At 27.0% G+C, this 16,177-nt stretch overlaps 1 protein-coding gene and 1 pseudogene across 1 annotated transcript in view; both read left to right on the plus strand.

Moving 5' to 3' along the window:
- The window catches only part of LOC107464479 (seed linoleate 9S-lipoxygenase-3), a 7,298-nt gene extending 676 nt beyond the window's left edge, over positions 1-6,622 (plus strand). Inside the window, exons 2-9 of the mRNA XM_016083399.3 lie at positions 97-383; positions 1,317-1,557; positions 2,270-2,590; positions 3,033-3,118; positions 3,258-3,365; positions 3,795-4,099; positions 4,310-4,573; positions 5,516-6,622. Of these exons, the coding sequence (XP_015938885.1) occupies positions 97-383; positions 1,317-1,557; positions 2,270-2,590; positions 3,033-3,118; positions 3,258-3,365; positions 3,795-4,099; positions 4,310-4,573; positions 5,516-6,272 (2,369 nt within the window). The 3' untranslated portion in view covers positions 6,273-6,622. The remainder of the gene's footprint in view (positions 1-96; positions 384-1,316; positions 1,558-2,269; positions 2,591-3,032; positions 3,119-3,257; positions 3,366-3,794; positions 4,100-4,309; positions 4,574-5,515) is intronic.
- A 2,312-nt stretch (positions 6,623-8,934) lies between these two features.
- On the plus strand, positions 8,935-10,963 carry LOC107464335 (uncharacterized; annotated as a pseudogene).
- Positions 10,964-16,177: the final 5,214 nt, after the last annotated feature.

Genomic DNA, 16,177 nt, shown 5'->3' on the forward strand with positions numbered 1-16,177 from the left:
TACTGTCTTTTCTTATCAACTTAAACTTAAAAAAAAAAAAAACAGTATAATGACATAACAATTATAATAATAATTTATGCTTAAAATTATCTACAGCAAGTGGCAAAGGAAAAGTTGGGAATACAGCTTATTTAAAAGGAATTATTGACAATTTGCCAACTTTGGGAGACCAACAAAATGCATTCAAGATTGAATTTGATTATGATAGTAACTTTGGGATTCCAGGAGCATTTTACATAAAGAACTATATGTCAAATGAGTTCTTGCTTCTCAGTTTGACTCTTGAAGGTATTCCAAATGTTGGAACCATCCACTTTGTTTGCAACTCCTGGATTTACAATGCCAAAAACTATCAATCTGATCGCATTTTCTTCGCCAACAATGTAAGTTATAATAACTAAATGATATTGTTTAATGTATAGAATTTAATTAATTTTATTAAACTAATTAAGGTCTGTTTCATAGTTATCTTATTAAGATAAAAGTGTAGAAATAGTACTTCGAGTGACATATATATAAACTTATTTGAAAAAAAAGATAAATATATAAACAAACAAAATTTCTTTTACAGAAAAATTATTTCATTTATTTTTTATTTATCCAAAAGTTAATTGGAGAAAATAATATAGAGACAAACTTTTGTTATCTTGTTTCTATTCTCTAAATTTTTTTATGGTTTACTAAATTTTCAATTAAGTCCATATATTTTTTTTTTTAATTGAGTCTTTATACTGTATTAGATTTTGTAATTAAGTCTCTACTATGACAAAAAACGTTAAAATTAACAGAATACTCTGTTAAACAAAACGAATATACTTAACACTTGATTGAATATTCTGTATAGTTAAACATAATATTCTGTTAATTCTAACATTTTTGTCACGGTAGAGACTTAGTTACAAAATATAATATATTATAAGAATTCAATTATAAAAAAATATAGAAACCTAATTAAAAATTTGATAAAATTATAGAGATTAATAGAATATTAAATTATTTTTTATTTGCATAGTCCAACAATAAAACTTTCATATGGTCAACAAATTATATATTTTTATTTAACTAGTTCTTTATTGGACACTCTATAACTAAATTCATGTGACATAAAAAGCAGCCAGTATATGACTTAATTAACCATATTTTCTCCTAGTATATTAAAATTAAATTCACAGTCAGATATTTGAATTATTTAATTTCTTCTCAATTATTATAGATTATCACTATTGTTCACTATTCATTATATGCCACATACACTTGTTTAATTTCTAATTTCTATACCAACAATATAAAAGTTAACGTGAAAATTACTATTCCAGACATACCTACCAAGTAAAACACCAGGTCCACTAGTGTACTACAGAGACCTTGAATTGAAGAATTTAAGAGGAAATGGGACTGGGGAAAGAAAGGAATGGGAAAGAATATATGATTATGATGTTTACAATGATTTGGGTGATCCAGACAAAGGTGTGGAATATGCTCGTCCTGTTCTTGGAGGATCTTCTACTTATCCTTACCCTAGGAGGGGTAGAACTGGTAGAAAACCAACAAAAACAGGTCAACCACTTTTATTTTTTAATATTTTAGAAAAAGATAAAATATACGTTTTGTCTTAATATTTTTAATTTTCTTTAAAATATCTTTAATTTTTTAATATCTTTGTAGGTTTTTATTTTTTTCTCAATGTTTGTCATATGTAGATTTAACGTCTATAACACAAATAAAAAACGTTAAAGATAAAATAAAATTAATCTAAAAAATCAGAGATATTTTTTTAAAAAATAAAGTATATTTTTTGTTTTTAAAGTTTGTTAAAGATTTTAAAAATATTTTTAAATTTTATTTTGTTTTAATTTTATTTAAAAAATTTTAACTTACATCAAATATTTTCTTAATGGTTAAAATACTTAAGATCAATTCAGCAATAATTTTACAAGAATAACTATCAATACAAACAAATCAGAGATAGTTATCATGTATTATTGTTGGATTAGTTCTAATTTTTTTTTTGAAAATTTAGCTATCAAAGATATATTTGATGCAAATTAAAATATTTTAAAACAAAATTAAAATAAAATAAAACTTAGAAGTATTTTTAAATTTTTTAACAAATTTTAAGAACAAAAAATATACTTTACTCTTTTTTTAAAAAATTACCAATGTTAAGAATAAAAAATATATTTTACGTTATAGAAAAAAAATTTAGATATTCCTAAATTAATTTTTTTTTTTTTGCATAATTATATTTGAATGGTTTATTATATGACAGATCCTAACACCGAAAGTAGAAGTGATAATTTCTATATCCCAAGAGATGAAGCCTTTGGTCACTTGAAATCGTCAGACTTCTTAGCTTATGGAATTAAATCAATATCCCAAGATGTAATCCCAGCTTTGAAATCAGTGTTTGACATAAATTTCACACCAAATGAGTTTGATAGCTTTGAAGAAGTTCATGATCTCTATGAAGGAGGGATTAAGTTACCCACAGATGTGATTAAGCAAATTACTCCTTTGCCTGTGGTCAATGAACTCCTTAGAACTGATGGTGAACAGTTCCTCAAGTTTCCTGTTCCTAAAGTTGTTCAAGGTATATTCTTTTTGGTAATAATTGTTTCAATAAAATTTATAAAGATCAGTATTAAAATTGTTTGAGATATAACCATTCTCCTATCAGCTTAAAGCTTTTTGAGATGAGTGATTTCATGACATGGTATCAGAGTTCTATGTCCGAAAGATCAAGAATTCGATCGTTCGAGAACCCCAAAAAATGAGAAAAATAGAAAATTAAGCAAACAGAGAGCTCTTGCTTGTGGAGAAATGTTTGAGATATAACAATTAGTATTACTTTCTCTGATCAGTTTAAGTTTTTGGGATGAGTGATTTCATGACAGAAATACCACAATTTTTTTTAAAAAATAAATAAGTATAGACACAAGATTTCTATTAAAAAAAGAGATCATAAGTGTAGGTTTACAGATCTTTTATTTTTGCTAAAAAGTGATGATCTTTTGAACAATTGATTTGAACAGTGAGTAAATCTGCATGGATGACTGATGTAGAATTTGCGAGAGAAATTCTTGCTGGCGTAAATCCTGGTTTAATTCGTTGCCTTCAAGTAAGAATTAATTAAGTAGTGATTAATATTTATGAAACTATGATAATCTAGGATGTTTATATTTATTTCGTGAAACTTGGTTGGAAATTTTTTTAACATAATTATTATTCATTAAAAATATTTTTGAAATTAATTGCAGGAGTTTCCTCCAAAAAGTAAGCTAGACAGCGGAGTCTATGGTGATCATACAAGTACAATAACCAAAGAGCAAATAGAGCCCAATTTAGATGGGCTCACCATAGATGAGGTATTTTAGAATTTGAGTTCAATAATATAAAATGTTAATCAATTTGAGTTGATCTAGTGATGAATTGACTTATTTACTTAAGCAAGTGTTGAGATTTCGAATCCCACAACAATCCATTAGACAACAACAAATCTTTGAATAGAGCTCAAATCTGCGACAAATTAATCCTTATAAACTCCCTAAAACTTTAGGTTCATACAGGCTTCTTATCCTAAATTTCTAAAATGTATAATTTGATTTTTGAAGTTAAATTGTACAAAACAAAAGGACCTTATATTAATCTCCTTTTTTTTTTTTCTAAAAAGAAAGAAAACTATTGCTTGTTGTGAAATGGATAATCTAAAACCTTATATTAATCTAATTGTATTGGAATAATAAATTAAATAGTTAAATAAAGTAATTGGGTGGGTAAATTGCATTGAATTGCAGGCAATCCAGCAAAAGAAGGTGTTCATATTAGATGATCATGATGCAATATTTCCATATTTAAGGAGAATAAACTCAACTAATTCAAAGGCATATGCTACTAGAACCATCCTTTATTTGAAGAGTGATGGAACTTTGAAGCCACTTGCAATTGAGTTAAGTTTGCCACACCCTGAAGGAGACCAATATGGTGCCATTAGTAAAGTCTACTTGCCTGCAATTGAAGGTGTTCAAAGTTACATTTGGCTTCTTGCCAAAGCTTATGTCATCGTCAATGATTCAAACGTTCATCAACTTATCAGCCACTGGTACATACTTTTTTTTTCACTTATAAATATATTAATTTTTGCTTTGCTTTTAAATTAAGACTTTTTATCCTAATCATATATAAGGACTAATTTAAAAGTAGTGTATCCATATCTGTTATTCTAAAAGACTTTATTAGTATTTTTTTCTTTAACATTAATCTGTCCGAAATATAAATCTTAGCATTAATGTAAGTTTAATGTTTTTGATAGGTTAAACACTCATGCAGTTGTGGAGCCATTCGTGATAGCAAGTAACAGGCAGCTTAGTGTGCTTCACCCAATTTACAAGCTTCTATTTCCACATTATCGTGACACTATGAATATAAATGCTCTTGCCCGTAATCAACTTATCAATGCAGGTGGCATTATTGAACAAACTTTCTTGCCTTCGAAGTATGCCATGGAAATGTCTTCCATCATTTATAAAGATTGGGTTTTTACAGATCAAGCTCTCCCTTCTGATCTTATCAAGAGGTAACAATAATCCATGCTTTTGTTGAAGTTCTTAGTACTACCAATTACTATTAAAATGGATATACTATGTAAGCTAAACTATGAGGTGAATTCTAGTATAATTATACTATGGTAGTTATGGTAACTATGCAAGTATTATTAAAATTAAAGTCATATTTTTTTATATTTTAATAATTTTTTTTTAAGTAACACTTATTTTTTTAAAAAAACGTTGTTTAACAATAGAAAAACATTATTTTAATTTTAACCACACTTTTTAAAACACTATAATTATAGTAATTACTATAACATAGTCATACTAAAATGATCCAAACTATTAATAGTTACCTTTATGATGTGAAATAAAATTATTTTTATTTATTTATTAGATATATTTTAATTAAAGTTGAAAAAAAAAGCCTATAAATGCAATTATTATAAATACATGTTCTCGTGAATTCAATGACTATGAATACATTATTTATATCTAATTTAGAGTAAAGTGATAATTAGGTCTTTGAAAATTTTGACTTCAAATTAATTAGTTCCTAAAAAAAGTATTAATTTAATCCTTGAAGATAGCAAATGGTGGACACATGATGTCCTTCTTTCAATTCATCAACTAAAATTTAACGGTGGTGTTTATATGTATTATTAATTTCTCTTATGTGTTTATTTATGAAAGACAGTCACGTAGATAATAATTTTTAGAGTAAAATTTCACTTATTTTGATAGGATTGTGATAAATAGAAAGCCTTTTATAAAAGGTATATGAAAACTCAAAAAATAATAAATGTTTCACTATCTAAAATTACATCATTTTCATGTTCATTTGATAGTAACAAGACATGCATCACTATAAATATCAAAATACATGAACATACATGTTTACCTTTTGCTATCTTGGAGAACCTAATTAATATTTTTTTTTCTTTAAAGATTAATTAGTCAAAATAATTCAGAGGAATGGCGATTGCGGATGCAAGTTCCCCGAACGGTGTTCGTCTTGTGATAGAGGATTATCCTTACGCCATGGACGGACTAGAAATCTGGGGAGCCATTAACACATGGGTCCAGGACTACGTTTCTTTATACTACACCTCAGACGACACAGTCAAGGGAGACCTCGAACTCCAACAATGGTGGAAAGAGCTTGTAGAGGTTGGTCATGGAGACAAGAAAGACGAGCCATGGTGGCCTAAGATGCAAACTCTCCAAGACCTAATTCAAACTTGCACCACACTCATATGGACCGCTTCGGCGCTTCACGCTTCCGTTAACTTCGGTCAGTATCCGTACGGCGGTTTCATCCTAAACCGACCAACTCTGAGTCGCAGGTTCATGCCGGAAGAGGGAAGTCCCGAGTACGATGAGCTTGTCACAAACCCTGAACGGGCTTACTTAAGAACGGTTACACCAAAGTTTCAAACTCTGATTGATCTTTCAGTTATTGAGATTTTGTCAAGGCATGCTTCTGATGAATACTACCTTGGTAACAGAGATAGTGCTGAGTTTTGGACCTCTGATGTTTATGCTTTAGAAGCTTTTAAGAAGTTTGGGAACAAGTTGGCGGAAATTGAAGGAATTCTGATTCAAAGGAACAATGATGTGAGTTTGAGAAACAGAGTTGGACCTGTTACTATGCCTTATACTCTGCTTTATCCTACAAGTGAAGCTGGGTTAACTTTCAGGGGAATTCCTAATAGTATCTCTATCTAGAATTAGAGATAACATTGTTTGATTTGTACGTTAAGTGTTGTTACTTAGCTTTCAATCATATGTAGTATAAATAAATTGTGTGTGAAAGACTTTTGCTAAAAATTAGGTATAGTGGTAACAAAATTAATAATTTCTTTGTGTAATATGTATAAAGTGAGTTCTCTGGTGGCATAGGTATTGGTGGTTAAGTATGGCTATGATTTGACTGGCCAATAGCATTCTTACATGTGGTGTATGAGGTAATCACTAGAAGTGTTAATCATTTGGTTGAGTGAGTATGTGTTTGACATTATTGTAATGTCAATAAAATAAAATTATTTACCAAAAAATAATGTTTGTGATGTGAGTTATTGGGTTGCTTATCAAAAGAGAACTTTGTATTATAATTTTATTATTATTATTATTATTATTATTATTATTATTGAATAATCAAAGTAAATAATTATTAGTTAAAAAATAATCCAATCATTCATACTCAGCTCATTTATTTATATTATTCTTTTTTTAAAATAATCCAAATCTTTTGCATTAATTTAAATATGTTTTTAGAATTATTTATTTGATTATAAGTTTTATAAATTTAATTGTAGTAATTCAATTAATAATAATTCATTTAAATTATAAAATCTAAAAAGCATATATGATATAAAATAGGTGAATTTTTATGTATGTTAACTTTAATATAAAAATAAACTTGTCTAATTAAATTAATTTAAAGATCAAAGTGTTTAAAAAAGTAAAGACAAAAAACATAATATAAATAGAAAAATAAAAAATAAAAAATAGACAAAAAAATATAGGTGGTGCATATTTTAAACTAAAATGAATGAAAGCCAAAAGATATGAAAATTTAGAATAATTATTAATATTATTTTCTATTATAATAATATATGTAGATTATAATTAGTGTCTGATAAGTTATCAGAAGTGGATGTTAACTATAATCCGCTTAAAATACGCTAAATATGGATAAATTAATTCGACATTCATTAAAAATTAAAGTTAAGCTAATAAAATTACTAAATGATTTAATAAGTAAATTTAATTAGTATTTTGTACAATTTTAATAAATTAATGTGAGGACAGTTATGTTTTGTTCGGACAATTTATGGAATGGATAAATTTATATTTATATTATACTATTAATTTTATAACGAAAATGATTTATATAACATTTTGGCGTTGTAATTAAAATAATTTTTTTTTCTTAAAAAATTAAGGAGCGATCTCATTTTAATTTCTCTTTTGATGTTTATCTTTATCTATTTTATATCTAATATCTTATTTATCATTATTCATTAGTAAGAGCATCTTTAATGGGTGATTCCCATTCAATTTTTTCTTGACACATTGTGGAGTTTACCGTTGGAGAAGCAGAGAGATGAGTTTTCCTCATAGAGTTCAAGATGAAAACATCCCTACTTAGAAGGACTCCAGTATTATAAAAATGTTAATTAGTTAAATAGTTATATTAAATAATTAAATAATAATTAATTTAATAATAATTATAATAATTAATTAAATTAAATAATTAAAATTTTTTATTTAATAATTTATATTAATTATTTATATAATAATTAACATTAAATATTATTTATATTTATATTATTATATTAAATTAGCCGTTTTAAAACTAGCCATTGTAAAATTAGCTGTTACAAAACTAGCCGTTATTATGTTACCGTTATTATTAATAAATTAATATTTTGTTACTCTATATATATCACTTAGATACAATTCTATTCTCACACTATCTACTACTCTTCTTTATCTTCTTCCAAGTTAACGAAATCAAAGTTCTGCTACTATTATTTTTTGTTCGAAAAAATGGATCCAAACCAACTCAACTCTTTCTTCAATTACTTACAAAACTTTCCTCAAATTCCAAATACACAACAATCTCAAACCTCAAACTCTCAAGTTCCAAATCAAAACTTCACACTACCAAATTCATTTCAAAATCCAAATCCACAAAATATTTCTAATTTCAATTTTCAAACTCCTTATAATAATCAGTTTTCTATATTCCAACTGCAAAATCAAAATTCACAAACACCCCATTTTCCATTTTCGTCCATATTTAACCCCTCTATCGAAAATGTTACTCCAACTTCCTTGCCGTTTCCAACTCAATTCAGTGCATCAAGACATAACTCATCTGGTGTTGGTGGCTCTTCTAACCCATCATCTCAGACTCCTATACAATATAGTCCAAATTTGCAATATTCAGATTTTGCCAACTCTCGTGGATTAGATGCTATCGACCTTAATGATGATGATATTGAAGATCGGAGGCAAGATAGTATTCAACACTGGCATTGGAAAGAGAATGAGATGCTGATCACTGGATGGTTAAATGTTTCAACTGACCCTGTAGTTGGTACCGATCAAAAAGGGGAAACATTTTGGAGTCAAATTCATAGCTACTGTATAGAATTTTGCACCGACATGACAAGGGGGTAGTTGCATGTAAGAAACGATGGTATAAGATCAACAAGACTGTTGCACAATTTGCTGGTTGCTACGATCAAGCTAGTCAAAACATAAGGAGTGGTTCGAACGCTGATGATATAAAGGAGTTGGCTTATAAACTTTATTCCACAAATTATGGTCAAAAGTTTACTTTTGAGAGGCATTGGAACATGCTTCGATTGGAGTAAAAATGGAGAAGCCAACTACCTACACAGAGTGGCGGCTCAAAGAGAACCAAGGTTAGTGCACCTGGAACATACTCATCCTCATCAAACTCAGAAACACCGTTGGCTGACGAACCCGGTGTGGACTCTCCCGTTCGCCCACAAGGATCAAAGAAGAGCAAGCGAAGAGGTAAGGGAAAAGAAGACGGCAAGATAACACACTTATAGATAATTGGATCGATGAGTATTTACTCGAAGATTCAGAAGAAGAAGATATCGACAGAAGCTCTATCCCAGTTACTCGTAGATGGATCAACAGAGATCGAGAAGCAGGACATGATCGCCTTTTCCAAGATTACTTTGCAGATGAACCGGTGTATAATGCTGACAATTTTCGATGGAGATTTCGAATGAGAAGAGATGTGTTCCTTCGGATAGTAGACGCTCTCTCAAACGTCTATCCGTATTTCCAATAGAGGGTTGATGCAACTGGAAGAAGAGGCTTGTCGCCACTTCAGAAATGTACCGCTGCGATACGGATGTTAGCATATGGCGTAGCAGCTAGGGGTGGAAAAAGGTCAGGCGGCCTATCAGGGGCCTGCAGCCTAGCCTGTGTTTCGCCTGGCCTGACCTGGCCTGTTATAAAATAGGTACAGGCCCAGGCTCTTTTAAAAGCCCTAATACATTAATAGGCCAGGCCCAAGCTCACTAATTAGCCTTATAGGCCTGTCAGGCCTGCCTGTGCCTGTTAAAATATAATTAAATATATAAATAATTATTTATTATTAATAAAATTATGAGATATTTTAAATTTATTATATTTTATTATAAATATTTTTGTATATTTTAAATATGTTAGAAGTTTAAAATTTTTTATAAATATTAAATATATGACATATTACATATAACTATTTTTAATAAAAAATAAATTTTTAAATAATATTTTTATTTTTCTAAAAAAAATTATCAGACCTTTTAACAGGCTTCAGGTCAGGCCAGGCTGAATAACAGGCCAAGCCTAGTACTTTATAAAGAGCCTATAACAGGCTGCAGGCCAGGCTCAGGCCAATCAACTGTATGACAGGTCAGGCCTGTTAAGAGCAAAGCCTGGCCTGGCCTGGCCTGTTTCCACCTCTAATAGTAGCTGATGCTGTTGATGATTATGTGCGCATAGGCGAGAGCACTACAATTGAATGCTTGGAAAAATTTGTTGAAGGTGTCATTTCCGTGTTCCAGGATGAATACTTGCGAAAATCCAATCCAAATGACGTACAACGCCTGCTACAAATGGCGGAGGATCGTGGATTTCCTGGCATGTTGGGTAGCATTGACTGCATGCATTGGCAATGAAAAAATTGTCCAAAGACGTGGAAAGGTATGTACATAAGTGGTTATCGTGGGGTTGTAACCATAGTACTTGAGGTTGTAGCATCTTCAGACCTTTGGATATGGCATGCGTTCTTTGGAGTTTCTAGTTCAAATAATGATATCAACGTATTAGATCGTTCTCCAGTGTTTGATGATATTCTAAATGACCGTGCTCTGGAGGTAAATTATACTATTAATGGTAATAATTATACAATGGGATATTATTTAGCAGATGGTATTTATCCTGAATGGGCCACATTTGTCAAATTAATCTCAAAGCCACAAAATGAGAAACGCAAGTTATTTGCACAATACCAAGAAGGGCAAAGAAAAGATGTGGAACGAGCATTCGGAGTGTTGCAAGCACGCTTTGCAATTATATGTGGTCCAGCTCGTTTTTGGGAAAAGAAGAAGTTTGCCAACATAATGAGAGCTTGTATTATATTGCATAATATGATTGTTGAGGATGAAAGAGACACTTATGCATGAAATTTTGCTCAAGGCTTAGAGTATGATGATGTTGAAAATGGCTTATCACAACCTCAGCTGGGAGAGGAAGATTTTGCACCATACCATCAATTTCTCCAAATAAATGCCCAACTTCAAAATAGGCAGCAGCATAGACAATTGAAGGAGGACTTGCTTGAACACATATGGCAATTTCACAATGCTTGTCGTCAACTTTAGAGTTTAATTATGTTTTTCTTTGTATTAAGTAATTTTACAAATTAGTTTAACCCCGAATTATCTATTGTGTATTATTGTTATATATGAATTTATTTCATATTAATATCTTTTAATAGTGAATTATTTTTAAATTTAAATATTTAAATTACATTATTAAAAAAATTAATTACATTAATTTCAAGTATTTTAATTAATTAATTAAGTGGGACCATAACAGGGATTAAAGTTAGTTCCTCCTAATGGAGAAGAGAGAGATGCTTTGAGTTCCTATTTACTGTTTATGACGCAAAAGCTGATATGGAGTTACTTTTTATGATAGGTGGGCCATAAACAAAAACTGGAATGAGTTCTCTATTGAAGATGGTCTAATTACCAAGGTTTTGAAAATCAAATTAATGAAATTAGAAGTTTAGTGATTCAAAAATTCAATTGATATTCAATTGGATATAATAAAAATTATATTCAACAAATTTACTGTTTAAAATTTAGAAGAGAAGAATTATCAATTCAATTGTAACTTTAATTATTTGTTGCTAAGAAAAAAAATTAAAATAAAAGAAAAATTATTTGAGAAATATAAAAATATTTTTAATTAAAAAAAAATCATATTAAAAATATATTTTATGTATTTTATTGGTGATTATTAATTATTTTGGGAATGAATATCATAAAATTAAATAAAAAATTTTGAAAGAAGAAAAGACATAAAAAAGATTATTTAATATGAGAATTGATGTATTATTATCATCTAGTGTATTTAATATACATTAGAAAAATAATTTTATGTACATGTATTATACCGTACATCATACGTGTGATGTTAAAATTATAAAAAAAAAAAGTTAAAAAACAAACTCATAAAAAATGTCACTTTTCACTTGAACCAAAAACTCAAATTATTATATATGAATAGATAGATAAATAGATATGAAAATTATGACATTTTTTTAAACAGTGACAGTACTAACAAATTTTTTTATTTTATATTTTATAAATAATAATAAAATGGCATTTAAAAATATAAAAATACAATTACACCTAACCCCTTTTTAAGTGGTTTGTAATGGTTCATTTTCTTTTATTTAATGGGTTTGGTTATCAAAAGGAGGGTTTAATTTTTTTTTTTCTATAATTTTGCACACAATTAAATAATTTCATAAAATCAATTTTTTTGGGTCAAGTGATCAAGTTCAATGGTCACCTTATAAACACTATTATTTGGTAGACAAATTCTTTTATTGTCATTAAAGTTACTTTAAACACACTTTTATTGGACTAAATAAGAAATGACTTCTAATAATAACTTTATACATTATATGTAATAATATCAGGGAGTCAGATAAAAATATCTTTTTTTTTTAAATATATTTTTTAGTAATTAAAATTTAATATATATAATCGATTAAATTATGTTATTTTTATCAAAATTAGGTCAAATAAATTAATTTAACCAAAAAAATAGTGAATCAAAATTTGAACGGTGTAAAATGACTACAATATTCTTATTATAGAAAATAATTAAAATATTCCTATTATATATTAATTTTAAAAACTCTAAATCTTAATCCTATGACGACAGAGGAAAAAATGGCTAGAATTTAGAATTCTCAACATTAATATATATACGAGTATTTTAGTCATTTTCTATAATAAGAGTATTATAGTTATTTTTTATAAAAAAATAATATTAATTTAGACTAAATTAAGATTTGATTCACTATTTTTTTGATTAAATTAATTTGTCAGGCCTAACTTTAACAAAAATAATATGATTTATTTGATTATATATATTAAAAAATTTTAATTACTAGATAATATATTTAAAAAAAGACGCTCGTAATATTATTTTACAGTCAAATCATATCCCATGTTTAGCCACCAATCATGCCACAATAGAATTCACACACACACACATACATACATACATACATACATATATATATAATTTAATGAAGACAAGTAAAATACTAATTTAAACATAAAAATAATATTGCTATTTTGTATTATAAAATAGGTTATGAGTCTCTTTATAGTAAAGAAGTTACACATTATTTTAGAATAAATAAATAAAAAATACTAAATTTTGTCCTAATATATTATTTATTATAGATTATTATACAATTATACGTGTAACTAATTATACATTAATATATATTAATCAAATTTTAACACAATATTTCTAGTAATTACACACTAATAAAATTTTAGTCTGGTACTCCATTGGCGTTGGCCTCCAAGAATTTTTCGCTACTTATAAAGTAACAATAAAAAGATAAAAAATAATTAATAATTTTATATTAATATTTTTTTATCAAATATTTCTATTTTTTAAATTCTCCTATTTTCTTTTAATTTCTACGCGCTCTAAGAAATTATAGAAAAAGGAATTACTGCAATAAATATGAAAATTAACCATAGAAGACAAGACTTTAATTCAATTTATCTATGGTTTAAGTGAGGGTTGAACTATAGTTATATCATGTATTAAATGAATGAAAAATTAAACCAACTAATATGTATTGAATAATAAAATCATTATTTTAGTCAAGACTCTTATGTTTGTTGGGTCACATTTAACTCAAAAATTTAAAGGTAATAAATTAATGAATCTTTCATTTTATAAATTTTTTATTATTTTTTTATGTGTGATTAACTTCATACATTTTTTATACTTACAACATTAAAAATATTCGTTTTAAGTGTAAATTTTCACATTGAACATCAACTCCAATCACTTTTGTCGAGAAGACTTTCGATAATTTACCTTAAATACTCCTTAAACTATACCGATTAACTATCAATTATGATACCACGCTTATTGGACTATCGTGAAAACTCTCGACTACAGAAAAAATTTAGGATACGTAAACAAAAAAATGTTATCATAGGAAATAAAAGGTAACAAGAAAAAGGACAGAAAGAAAAATTATCTTACATTTTGAATTCCAAAAAGCACTTTATTTATACTCTACAAAGGTATAAACAACTTCTATCTTTCACCAGAGCAAACCTAGTATAGGCTTATAGGTAGGTCTATTTTATTATTTTTCACTATCCGTCCGAGACCTGCACCCATTAACCTTCTTTTCATTCTATTACTACTCTTGCTTTGTTCGTTTTTTAGCTTCTTCTTCTCTACTCACCCATTTGAACTTCTTTATCCTAACGTTCTTTATTTAGTTCCATCTTTTTTGTAAGTTTTTCTTTTCTGACTCTTCATTTTCAATTCCTGTCATGTATAGACACTGTAGCATTGTTTTTTCATCTTTATCATTTTAATTTTTTTTTATTATTTACCCTAACCTTCTTCTTTTTTAGCTCATTCTTCTTGCTCTTTAGAGACCCGACCATCCTATAAATTTTTTCTCCCCTTGTAGTCTATGTTTATGTCTATATTTGTTGGTTTTTTGCTGCATCTTTTAACTAATCTCATTTAAACTCCTTTTTCTATTTTCAGATTATAATTCTCTCTCTTGTAGAGAAGTACTTCCACATCTTAAAATATGTTTATGCATATTTATAAATTTTATTTCTAAAAAAAAACAAATGCATTTTATTAAGAAAGATAAAATTTTTAGATTTAAAATGATAATAAAAATATTTAAATTTATTTTATTTGTAAAATTATTATTTTACTCTTGATTTCTTATCTATGAGCAAAACTATTCTGCTATAATAGTTAATAAATATTTTTTTTTATAAAAAATATTGTCTCCAAAATCCAACATCAGGACAGTAGTAAATATTTTGTTAGATGTTCTTTTTAATAGCTTTGATTGTTTTAGTTACCATTTGATTTTCTTTTGATTCTCTTTAATTATTGCAATAATAAACTGCAATGAGTTCAGTGTTATTTGAAAAATTCTCATCTTCTTAATTGTCCTTATTTAAATATTTATACTTTTATCTTTTTTAATAAAACTTCGTTTTTTTTAAAGAAAAAAGAATATATATTATTATGCGGCGAAAAACTTAGTAGTCCAAAGAAGTTTTTTTGGTAATATTTTTTAACCTTATAGTAGCAATTATGACTCAATTAGTTTTTTTATTAACATAAAGACTTGATAATGTATTAGTGTTTTTATCCAAGATAGCCATAATTTCATATAACCAACACTCGTGTTGTAGTTTCATGTTAGGTAATTATTGGGCATGAATTAAGATGTAATTGGTGCTTTAATTAGTAATTAATAATATGATATTCATATTTTAAGTTGGTTGAATTCTTTTAAGTGTGAATAATATTATTTAAAGAAAATATGTTAAATTTTCACAAAATTTTAAATAAACTTACATCTTCATTATAATAATTTTGTTAAATACTATTCTGTTTATAAGATTTATTTTATCAAACAAAGTTATTATAAAACAACCTAAACTATTTTATTTCTAGACTTATTAATTGTTGATATATTATATTTATTATATATTTTCACTTGTCATTTTTTAAAATTAATAGTGTTATTAATAAAAAAATTAATTAGTACTATCTAATTCTTTTAAATAGAGGATTATTTTAGATAAAACAAAGTTTCATGCACTTTCATTGAATATGGATTTTTTTTATGTACTTTCATTCAGCCATTTAGAGTATGTGTTCTCTTTTTTTAAACATATACATATATATTTTATGAGTGTAATCCGGTCGAATTTGAGTGGATTAAAAACTAAACCAATTAAATTTAATTAGATCAGATTGGATATATAAAACTTAAAAATAGGAAGTAAATTATATAACACTGACAAATAAAAATAAATAATAAAAGAGAAAAAAATAATAAAATTATGATTAATAAAAATTATATAAATATTTTTTTGTTTTTTAATTAAGTCGGTTCAAGTTTCATAATTCAAAATTCGATATCCAAACTAATTAAGGTAAGGTATACCTGATTAGATCCGATTATCATAGTAACTAATATAATGGAATCGAATTGTATTTTATCAATAATTGGATTATCCGTACTTACATCCTAACAAAATTCGAACGTTGTTGTATTACATATCACATACTCATGTGCATAACCTTTATGTGTTTTTTCTTTTAGTTTCTCTTTCTTACTTCTAACGTGATTTAAGTTCGATTCGGTAAATTTTTTTAGAAAAGATATTTGCGATTTTATTCTTGCTGAGCAATAAAAATCTTTTGAATAATTAATTTTATTTTAAAAAAATTAGAAAATCAATAAAATTTATTTTTTTTAGTCAGGAGTT

The sequence above is a fragment of the Arachis duranensis genome, chromosome 9 (genome assembly GCF_000817695.3).
Source record: "Arachis duranensis cultivar V14167 chromosome 9, aradu.V14167.gnm2.J7QH, whole genome shotgun sequence".
NCBI lineage: Eukaryota > Viridiplantae > Streptophyta > Magnoliopsida > Fabales > Fabaceae > Arachis > Arachis duranensis.